The 11,318-nt window shown below is 67.4% G+C and overlaps 1 protein-coding gene across 1 annotated transcript in view; it reads right to left on the bottom strand.

Moving 5' to 3' along the window:
• EMIHUDRAFT_453638 (hypothetical protein) overlaps positions 1-2,574 on the bottom strand; it is a gene marked incomplete at its 5' end in the record, with an annotated part of 3,889 nt that extends 1,315 nt beyond the window's left edge. The window contains 2 exons of the mRNA XM_005758203.1: positions 1,639-2,196; positions 2,296-2,574. Coding sequence (XP_005758260.1) covers positions 1,639-2,196; positions 2,296-2,574 — 837 coding nt within the window. The remainder of the gene's footprint in view (positions 1-1,638; positions 2,197-2,295) is intronic.
• Positions 2,575-11,318: the final 8,744 nt, after the last annotated feature.

Here is an 11,318-nt window from a genome sequence, read left to right as displayed (position 1 = left end):
ACAATTCTCTCGAACCACACGCGCACGTTTCGCGCAATCTCAGGGCCTCCCCGATGGAATGATCTCGGGTGATCTCGGCCGATCTCGACTGCTCGAGCTCGGCTGCTCTCGGCTGCCTCTCGGCTGCCTCTCGGCTGCCTCTCGGCTAAGCTCGGCGGATCTCGGGTGATCTCGGCTGCTCTCGCCTGCTCGGCCAACAGCACCGCCGGCATGCCGTCGCCGTCGCGCGCTGTCCGGCGCAGCGCGCCATCCTCGAGGCCCTTGCAGGGAGGGGAGACACAGTGATCTCGGCCGATCTCGGGTGATCTCAGCTGATCTCGGCTGATCTCGGCTAAGCCTCGGCTGATCTCGTGAGGTCGAGGATTGGATTCTCCGTTGACCTCGGCTGATCTCGGTCGATCTCGGTTGATCTCGGCTGATCTCGGCTGACCGAATCTGTGTTCGAGTGATCTCGGGGTGACCTCGGGTGACCTCACGTGATCTCGCGTGACATCGGGTGATCTCGGCTGATCTCGGCCGATCTCGGCCGATCTCGGCTGATCTCGGCTGACCTCAGTGCTCAGCTCATCGAGAGAGCGACACACGGCCGGCGGGAGACGGCGCCTGTTCACGCCTCTGAGCTGTGAAGAGACGCTGTTCACGGCCGGTGCGACACACGGCCGGCGGGAGACGGCGCCTGTTCACGCCTCTGAGCTGTGAAGAGACGCTGTTCACGGCCGGTGCGACACACGGCCGGCGGGAGACGGCGCCTGTTCACGCCTCTGAGCTGTGAAGAGACGCTGTTCACGGCCGGTGCGACACACGGCCGGCGGGAGACGGCGCCTGTTCACGCCTCTGAGCTGTGAAGAGACGCTGTTCACGGCCGGTGCGACACACGGCCGGTGGGAGACGGCGCCTGTTCACGCCTCTGAGCTGTGAAGAGACGCTGTTCACGGCCGGTGCGACACACGGCCGGCGGGAGACGGCGCAGGTAGCGGCACAGCTTCTGCCCCGCGTCTCGACTGCCGTCCACCACGCTCAGCCGGCCCACCTGTTCACAGCTCTCAGCTGTGAAGAGACGCTGTTCACGACTACTGCCGTCCACCACGCTCAGCCGGCCCACCTGTTCACAGCTCTCAGCTGTGAAGAGACGCCGTTCACGACTACTGCCGTCCACCACGCTCAGCCGGCCCACCTGTTCACAGCTATCAGCTGTGAAGAGACGCTGTTCACGGCGACTGCCGTCCAACGCAGCCGGCCCACCTGTTCACACCTCTGAGCTGTGAAGAGACGCTGTTCACGGCCGGTGCCGTCCACCACGCTTAGCCAGCCCACCTGTTCACACCTCTGAGCTGTGAAGAGACGCTGTTCACGGCCGGTGCCGTCCACCACGCTCAGCCAGCCCACCAGCGCCGAGCGGTGCCGAAACTCCCTCACCGCTCGCAGCAGCCTCGCCTCGCCGTCACCAGCGTCGCCACCGCTGCCTCCGCCACCAGAACTTCCGCCGCCGCCGCCGCCGCCGCCGCCGCCGCCGCTACCGCCACCGCCGCCGCCGCCGCCGCCGCCACTGCCGCCGCCGCCGCTGCCGCTGCCGCCGCCGCCGCTACCGCCACCGCTGCCGCCGCCGCCACTGCCGCCGCCGCCGCCGCCGGCAGCCACTATGCGAAAAGTCTCCGCTGCTTGGCCGGGAGAGTTCCGCCGGGAAGGCAACGCCGAAGCGATGCAGCTGCCGGCGCCGTCGATCAGCTGCAGGGACCACTCGCCGTTCCGACCTGTCGTCGGGACAAGCTTGCCGTCCTCGAAGCGGCCGAACCAGCGCAGCCACTCTCGGTCGCGCGCGCTGATCGTCCCGAGCCGCACCGCCTCCACGCCGGCCAGCGCCTCTGCTGCCGGATCGGCAAAACGACGCAGGCGCTGAGCGGCGACCGGAGGCGGCTGAAGCGCGTGCGGTCGCAGACGCTTAGCAACCGCGCGAAGGTGCAGGAGCGTCTCGCGGGCAGAGAGTGGGGCACATGCCGTGACGCACTTTGCGGCTGCCAGCGACTGCCAGAGCGAGGCAGCGTCACCGAGATATGTCGCGAGGCGCGTGCAGGTGCAGCCGAGCGCAAAGAGAGTCGAGTCGTCTAGGTGGAAGAAGTTGCAGTGCAGTGCGTCGTCGGGGAGGTCGACGAGTCTGCGAGAGGGGATGGTTGTCGGCACAGCGACTGCAACGTGAGCCTGCAGGATGGAAAGTGGAGAAAAAAAAAGCTAAGCGCCGTCGCTGATTTCTATGGCGTCGCTGCTGCTGTCACCCGACAGCCCGGCGCCGGAGGGTACCTCCGCCGAAGACGGTGGCGGAGGCGAGGACGGGGAGGACGCCGATGGCGAGACAGCCGAGAGCCGCGGCGTGGCTGGCGGAGTGGCTGGCGGCGTGGCTGGCGGCGTGTGCTCCGGCTCCGCTGAGCTGCTGGAGTGCACACAGCCCGCGGCGGGTGCCTTATGTGCCGCTGAGCTGCCCGCTGCCCCGTGCTCCGATACGCAGCTGCTGGATGCCGGTGGGGAGGTCGTCAGTACTGCTACGCATATGTAATCGCCCAGAATGCACAGATCGGCCATGTTATGTAAATACGCGCCCGCGATCCATAGTGCGTCGGCCAGACGTCGCGTATTTCGGTGTCGTGCCCGAGCCAAGTGGCGCCTGAGGGAGCTACAAATGTCTTGCGTATTACGAATCTGTCTTCTGCATCCACCTTCGGCCGATCGGGGTGTGCCTCTCAAGGCGCGCTACGCCCCACGTACTACGCACATGAGCGAGGCCGGCGTCGCTGCTGACGTCGACTGGAGCAAGCCTGCACGAACGGCCGTGCGGCTCGTGTGGCCCATCCATCGCGATTTGGGTGCCACCACACGCTCCGGAGCGCTAGCCGACGCCCGCCGACCGGCCCTCCAGCCAGAGTCGCAAAGGGCACCCGCCGTGCTCGTCCAGCACCGCTGTGACATCGCCATGCGAAGCACCCAAGGTGCGGCGGGCGGCGGCGAGGGAGAAGCGGTCTTGACGCGGGCAGAAATGAGCAAAGAGCGTCGACCGAGGGGTCAAGAGGTCCACGCCCGCGCGCCGTGCCGCCGGGTCGAGGAGGGAGACATAGCCGCTGCCGCCCTCCGCCCTTTGCGGGGCCGTGCGTGCCGGACATGAGCGAGGCCGGCGTCGCTGCTGACGTCGACTAGAGCAAGCCTGCACGAACGGCCGTGCGGCTCGTGTGGCCCATCCATCGCGATTTGGGTGCCACCACACGCTCCGGAGCGCTAGCCGACGCCCGCCGACCGGCCCTCCAGCCAGAGTCGCAAAGGGCACCCGCCGTGCTCGTCCAGCACCGCTGTGACATCGCCATGCGAAGCACCCAAGGTGCGGCGGGCGGCGGCGAGGGAGAAGCGGTCTTGACGCGGGCAGAAATGAGCAAAGAGCGTCGACCGAGGGGTCAAGAGGTCCACGCCCGCGCGCCGTGCCGCCGGGTCGAGGAGGGAGACATAGCCGCTGCCGCCCTCCGCCCTTTGCGGGGCCGTGCGTGCCGGACATGAGCGAGGCCGGCGTCGCTGCTGACGTCGACTGGAGCAAGCCTGCACGAACGGCCGTGCGGCTCGTGTGGCCCATCCATCGCGATTTGGGTGCCACCACACGCTCCGGAGCGCTAGCCGACGCCCGCCGACCGGCCCTCCAGCCAGAGTCGCAAAGGGCACCCGCCGTGCTCGTCCAGCACCGCTGTGACATCGCCATGCGAAGCACCCAAGGTGCGGCGGGCGGCGGCGAGGGAGAAGCGGTCTTGACGCGGGCAGAAATGAGCAAAGAGCGTCGACCGAGGGGTCGAGAGGTCCACGCCCGCGCGCCGTGCCGCCGGGTCGAGGAGGGAGACATAGCCGCTGCCGCCCTCCGCCCTTTGCGGGGCCGTGCGTGCCGGACATGAGCGAGGCCGGCGTCGCTGCTGACGTCGACTGGAGCAAGCCTGCACGAACGGCCGTGCGGCTCGTGTGGCCCATCCATCGCGATACGGGTGCCACCACACGCTCCGGAGCGCTCGCCGACGCCCGCCGACCGGCCCTCCAGCCAGAGGCGCCAAGGGCACCCGCTGTGCTCGTCCAGCGCCGACACGCAAAGCCGAGATATAGCCATGATATAGCCGAGGAGTTGCGGCCGAGATATCACCGAGATATGTAGCCGAGACATTGCCGAGGTTTAACTGCGATGTGCTCGAGAGAGATTGCCATGGTGTCACTACTGCTCGTGGCAGGGCGGCACGTACTCTGGGTCGGTGTGGAAGCGTCGGATCAGCATCTTGTTGTACGCGAGCATGTACACCCTCAGCAGCCGCCGCTTTGGCCGGTAGGACTCCCCCTCCTTGGACGGGCGGATGCCAGACAGACCGAGGAGAACCTTGATCTGATCTAGCGACGCAACCTTCCAGTGCGGTATGAAGAAGCCCTTCACGAGCGCCATGCCGTTGTGCAGCGGCGCGTGGAGGTGGTCTGGCACGGCCAGCATGGAGAAGAAGCGGACGGCAGCGCGCGCAGCTTGCTCGCTCTCGAACTTTGCCGAGCGAGGGTCGCGCACGTCGAGGGTAGCACGGTATAGGGCCTGCCGAGCGCGCCGCAACAGGCCGAGCGTGACCTTCTCCGTGCCAACGTCGCCCTGATGACAGATTCGATGGCCGTCGCCCTCTGGTAGCCGGTTGAAGTAGCCGGGGTACGTTTGGTTGTGCCGCAGCCCCTCCTCGATGACGACGGCCGCCTGCCCTTCTGAGGAGAGGGAGTCCTCGGCGACCGGCGCGGTGGGGAAGACGTGGTCGACTCGAAGCTCGGACTTGTCGTCGGTCCACTGCGGCCAGTGCACGCGCTTGCTGTACGAGAGGAGGCCCTCGGCCGGGCCCTCCTCAAAGGTGCCTGGAGGCGCGCCGGCCGGCCGCCGCCCAAACCTGCGCGGCCGCCGCGGCAAGACGCGCGTCGACACGTTGTCGAGCGCGCCGTGGTCGAAGATGAGGAGCTGCATGGTCCCGGCCCACTCCTCGTGAATGGCGTGTTGGAGCATCTCGGCCTCGGACTGGTGCGTTAGCATCGTTGGCGCCTCGGACAGGTTGACTGCTGTGGGTGCCAGCAGGACCGCGTGGGTGACCGTGCCATCAAAGGGTGTGAGTTCGAGGGAATCGTACAAGCCGCGGTCGTCGGGCAGGCGGAGGCGAAGATGCGTGCTTGACAGCTCGCCGCGGCCGCACCGCGGCACGACGACGTGGCGAAACGAGCCGGCGGAACCGTCGTTGGAGAGCGGGCAGCACCACCGGGCGTCAAGCAAGCAGTCTCTGCCGCGTGCGACGCGACAGCAGCCAACTGCTCGAAGCGCACTGTGGAGGATAGGAAGGAGAAGCGCGGCGAGTAGAACAGCTGCGTTAGGTAGGCGGTGGTGATGCCCTCCCGAGGCGGGGCTTCTCCATGCTGCCTCGCACGCTCAGCGCGACGCTCGGCGCGACGCTCCTCTTGCAGTTGGGCCAGCTGCCAGGTGCCGTATGAGGACGGCACGGCAGTTTTGCCCGCCTCGTCTCCGCAGCCCTCTCCCCGCCCATCGCCCTCCTCCTCCTCCTCCTCCTCCTCCTCCTCCTCCTTCTCCATCTCCTCGTCGCTCTCAGCCGCAGGTGATGGCGGAGGTGACGCCACCTCGTGGACTGCGGCCTCGCGCGCCTCCGCCTCCTCTGCCTCGCGCGCGCCGCACTCGAGGCGGAGGAGAAGACGGGCAATGGCGTAGTGACCGCTCACGCACGCGGCAAACAGCGGAGTGGCGCAGTGGCCGTCTGCCACTGTGGAGCTAGCGCTGCAGTGGCCGCCTGTCGCGGTCGAGCTTGCCTCCATCTCGGCAGCAAGCTCGTTGGAAACTCGCTCGACGAGTGCTCGATCGGGACCACTCGTGTCGAAACGTACGCGTTTGGGCGGTTTGGCAACGGCAGCTCGGACAGACGCGGACGAGCAGCAAAGGAACTCGACTCGCACTGCCGGCTCTCCGAAGCCTCCGTGCTCAATCATCAAGGAGAGCAGCTCCTGCGACGAGTGGAGGCCGTCGAGGAGCATGTCGTTCGAGAGGCCGAGCAGCCCGTCAGCGATCTCACCCGGCGTCTTGATCTCGCGGCCGCGGCGGCACTGTGCGGCTGGGAGCTTGGCAATGGCGTCGCGGAGGCGCCTCCATAGGATTACTTCGCGGCGTCCGTCAGATGCCTCGAGGAGCTCCGCCTCAAGGGCGGTGCGTGAGGCGACGGACGCCTCCACCTCCTCCAACGACATCGCTTTGACACGCGCGTACGCCTGCGAACCGTCCGCCCGCCGGCGTGGTGCTTGGGCGAAACGGACGTGCGGTGTCCGCGGAAAAAAGAAAAAAAACCCGTCTCCTCGCCTTTTCTGTCGCTCTCCTGGCCCAGGCCCATCAGTAGCAAGCCTGAGGTGTCTGAAACCGCACTTATCTCGGGTCTTCAAGCTCAAACACGCGCTCATAACTACCCACAACGGGCCCTCACACGCACATTACAGATCACAGACGCCACCGAGCCCGCCGCCCGGACGCGCGAGTACGCACCGCCGCGCGTGCCGTCGCCGTGAGTAAGGGAGCGAGCACGCGTGTGTGCGGCGCGCCTTCGGCCGGTCGCCCTCGCCGCCGCCACAGCGCTGCCATGGCGGCAGCAGCCTCGGCGCCGCCGCCCGCCGGCGCGTGCACATCCACCGAACCCGCCGCCCGGACGCGCGGGTACGCACCGCCGAGCGTGCCGTCGCCGTCGAACGAGCGGCGCGGTGCCGGTCGTCGCCGCGCGCGAGCAAGCGTGGCGCTCCTTCTGCTGCAGGCGCGGCGGGCAGCGCCGCTGCGACGCCTCGCAGGCTGAGCCTCGGCGGCGTCGAGGTCGGTCGCGCTCACTCCCGCGGGCGCGGCGGTCGCCACCGATCCGGACGCGGCCATGGCGGCCCTCGCGGCCGGCGCGCACGCCGCTGAGCCTGCTGGAGGTGCCACTCGAGCGGCGAGGCGACTCGTGAGCGAGGGAGGTGCCTCACCAGCGGACTTTCCGAGCGGAGCTGTTCGTCGCCCCGCGGCATGCTGGCGCATCGGTACCTACTCGCTAGGGCTGCGCAGTTTTGAGCGACACATCGAGCAGGGAGGAGAAGCGCGGGCTCCGCCTAGCGCAGTCACGCTGTCATTCGAATACCAGCACCACCGCGGGCGGTGCTTCAGACGGCGCGACGCCACCTGCCGCCGGGGCCGGGCGGGAGGGTATGAGAGCTGGTCCACGACGCGTTTTCAGCCAGTAGATGCACGCGGGGGGCGCTCACGGGCGGCCGGGAGAGGCGAAAACGCTCTGGGGCGCAGATCGCGCTGTGGGTTCTACAAGCGGGCCCAGGTTCCCCTGGGGTCGCCTCGTGAATAAACGAGTATAAAGAGCGGTGAAATATTACATGAGCCTTGAGGAAATCCCGGCCTCCTGCCATGTCACGGCCGGTCGGCTGCTGCTCTCGCCTCGCTGGCGGCGCAGTCCAGTGCCGCGGCTCCCAGCTCTCCGGTGGGCTCGCGGCGGCTCGCCGTCGCGGTGCCGAACAATGTGATCAGTCCGGATTCGTCCCGGAGTGCCGCCGGTGCCGCTTCCTCGCCGATTTTTGGCTCGACCAGTTTGTCGACAAAGTTGCCTCCGAGCTCCTGCTGCTCGACTACGCGGCGGAACCGGCCCATCGCGGCTGAGACGTGATGCGCCGGCACCGGGGCAACGGCGCGGGACCATTTCCAGGCTCTCTCGAGCAACCTCAAATTTGGCCGATTTTGTGGATCTCAACCCTGCTGCTCTCTGACCACAACCTCGCGGCCCGCTGCGCGGCTCTCCGAGCGCGAGAGGAGTCGTCTAAGAGGCGGCAGCGAGCGCAGGCGGCGGCGGCGCGGCGGCGCGGCGGCGGATCGCGGCGCAGACAACGGCAGCAATCTGGCTGCTGCTTGCTGCTGCAGCAGCTGCTGCTGCGGCTGCTGCTCCGCTGCCGCTGATTGTGTGGACACGATTCCCCCGATAACCCTGCCCGCCCGCTCCGCCCCGCCCGCCCGCCGCTCCCCGCTTGCTTGCCCGCCCGCCCGCCCGCCCGCCCGACCACCCATTCCCATCACCATCTCACATACCTTCATATAGGCGCTCGAGACCTCCTCTCGCGGCCTACTCGCTGCCTCGAGGGAGGAGGGGAAGACGTAGGGCGGGCGCCACTGCGCTAGCCGTAACTGAGGCCCCTCCCCGAAAGGCAAGTATTAGACCCATCCACCCGAGACCCCTCCCCACCACCCCAATCCCCCCACCCCCTTGCTCCCCTCCCCCCCTCGGGAGGGCCGAACTGAGGCGCCCGAGGGGACCCCGCAATTCCCTTCCCCCCTCGGAGGGGGCCGGACGAGGCGTACCCCGAGGGCCCCACTCTTTCCCTCGCATAGCGGCCACTCTTCGGATCGCTGGTCGAGCGACCCGGGGGATGCCCCGCGCGCCTGACCCAGGCGCGAAAACGAATCTGCGAGGCGTGGCCGCTCACGCGGCCCGATGGGGAGGAACGGGGCGAGTCCCCTCCAACCCACCCGCGCTAGGTCTCGGGGGACGAAGGGGTCACACCCGACGACCTCGGGAACTAGCCGGGGCAGTCGGAGAAGGGGCAACTCCGTGCATTGACGGTGGGCCGCCAGGCCCGCCCCGTGGGGCAGCCCCGGGAGCACATGGGCGGCCGGCGCGACCGGAAAACGCCCCGCCGATATCGCGCAGCTTGGCACGAAAAGGCGACCTTGCGGGGGGGGGGGGGGGGGGGGTCCGAATCAGTTACATCATAGATGCTACCATATGATTCTCCCCAACTCTTGCTCAGCTGTGTGATCCCCGCATCCCCCTCCCTCCCTCCCTCCCTCCCCCCGCACCCCCCTCCCTCCCACCCACTCTTTCCTACGCGAACAGAGCGCGCTTAGCAGCCGTGGGGCCCAAAAATCGAATGTGTGAGTCTGGTGTGAGTCTGGGGGCGAGACCGAGGCGGCGGTGGCGGCGGTGGCGACGGCTCTGCGTGATGCTGCAGCTGCCTGGGTGGCAGCGGCGGCGGGATCACCCCCGGGACGTCGCCGTACACCACGCTACCACCGCCATCGCCGTGGCTCGCCTGCCTCGAGGCTTCGACGGCGAGGAGCAGTGTGCCGATGGTGACGCAAAGCGCACCGACGCCGTAAATAGTGCAGCAACGCGACGTGGCGGCCCGCACGCGCCGCACAAAGGGGCCGCCGGCCCGCGAAGCGTACTCGGGCGGTGCAGAGCGGAAGACAGGAGGGAGAGGTGTCGGCCGGAGCGGATTCGCCGCCACCCGACCCGCCTCGGGTTCCGGGGCAGACGCAGAGTCGACCGCAGCAAACTCCTCCTTGGCGGTCTGTCGGCACCAATCCCCGCCGTCGCGGATAGCACGCTTAGGGCGAGTGTCATCTCTAATGGCGGCCGCCTCTCCCATCTCAAGGGCCTCAACTGTTCCTCTGCCCGCAGCATTGCGAGTAGGCGCCTGCGGGCAAGACCGAGAGAGCCGCGACGCTGCCGGCCGGCCCGATGCGTCTGATGATGCCAGCCGGCCCGACGCGTCGGTAAAGTTGCTAGTGCGGCTGCTACCGCCGGCGGCGTCGTTCAAGTACACGGCCGCGTCCCTCTCTCTTGCTTGCAGCGAGGTCTGTGTACCATGGTCGTCGTCCAAATCGAATTGGGCGGCAGGCGTGTTGGCGCTGTGTCGGAGCAGGCTCAGCTTCTGGCGCGCCCGCTCTTGGATGAGCTCGCGGACGCGCTGCTTTGCCTCCGATACGCGCGCGGCAACCTCGGGGTGCCGCATAGGCGCGCCTGGCATCGCAGCGCCTGTGTCGCAACGACGAGAGTCGAGAGAGGTTCCGACGGCCTGCGGCGGGCACTCTCCACCACGCCCAGTCCCACCTCGGGCAGATCGTTTCGGACACCCCCACCCCACACGCCACAGGCTAGCCCCAGTCTTTCTACGGCTCTGCGAGAGGACTGAGTACTCGATGAATTCAGCCAAACGCTGCGGAATGAAAACAAAACGCGCTGACAAAACAAGAGACGAGGTTCAAGACAATACGGCCGTTTAGCTATTTGAGATCTGAAAGACGATGTGCGGCGCTAGCGGAGCCGGCCGCACGCACCAGCAGGGGGGGCGCCTCCCCAAGCGCCTCCCTCCCCCTCCTCTCGCCCACCGGACAATACTCGCGCTTGATCGCGCTGACCGGGCAGCGGCCGCCGCCGCCGCCGAGCTGCGCCATGTTCCTCTCGGCGCCCGCCACCTGCCCGCCCCCCCCCAGCAGCGCGAACCCGCGCGGCCGGCCCGTCGCGAGGTCCGCCGGCCGCATCGCGTCGTAAAGGTGGGGAAGCTCCACCTGTAGATGCGCGAATCGCCGCTACTTTCGCGGCTAGCTCTCGGCTGTCTCTCGACTATACCTCGGCTACATTTCGGCTCCATCTCGGCTGTATCTCGGCTCCATCTCCACACCAGTACACGGAGGGAGGAAGCGCGCAATCTCCCCATATCTCCCCAGATCTCACCCAGTACGGAGGCAGAGTGAAGCGCGCAATGTCCATCTCCCCATATCTCCCCATACCTCCCCATCTCTCCCCAGACCTCCCCAGATCTCACCCAGTACGGAGGCAGAGTGAAGCGCGCAATGTCCATCTCCCCATATCTCCCCACACCTCCCCATGTCTCCCCAGACCTCCCCAGATCTCACCCAGTACGGAGGCAGAGTGAAGCGCGCAATGTCCATCTCCCCATATCTCCCCATACCTCCCCATCTCTCCCCATCTCTCCCCAGATCTCACCCAGTACGGAGGCAGAGTGAAGCGCGCAATGTCCATCTCCCCATATCTCCCCATACCTCCCCATCTCTCCCCATCTCTCCCCAGATCTCACCCAGTACGGAGGCAGAGTGAAGCGCGCAATGTCCATCTCCCCATATCTCCCCACACCTCCCCATGTCTCCCCATCTCTCCCCAGATCTCACCCAGTACGGAGGCAGAGTGAAGCGCGCAATGTCCATCTCCCCATATCTCCCCATACCTCCCCATCTCTCCCCATCTCTCCCCAGATCTCACCCAGTACGGAGGCAGAGTGAAGCGCGCAATGTCCATCTCCCCATATCTCCCCAGATCTCCCCAGATCTCACCCAGTACGGAGGCAGCTTGAAGCGCGCAATATCCAGCACGAGCGCAGAGTCGGAGGGCGGGTGGTACGCGGCGAGCGGCGAAAAGTGGCCGGTCCCTAGGGGGGGAGATATGGGGAGGTATGGGGAGGTACAGGGAGGTAAG

The sequence above is a fragment of the Emiliania huxleyi genome (genome assembly GCF_000372725.1).
Source record: "Emiliania huxleyi CCMP1516 unplaced genomic scaffold EMIHUscaffold_88, whole genome shotgun sequence".
NCBI classification, from domain to species: Eukaryota; Haptophyta; order Isochrysidales; family Noelaerhabdaceae; genus Emiliania; species Emiliania huxleyi.
The sequence above is the reverse complement of the archived record's forward strand: the minus strand, read 5'-3'. Positions and strand labels throughout refer to the sequence as shown.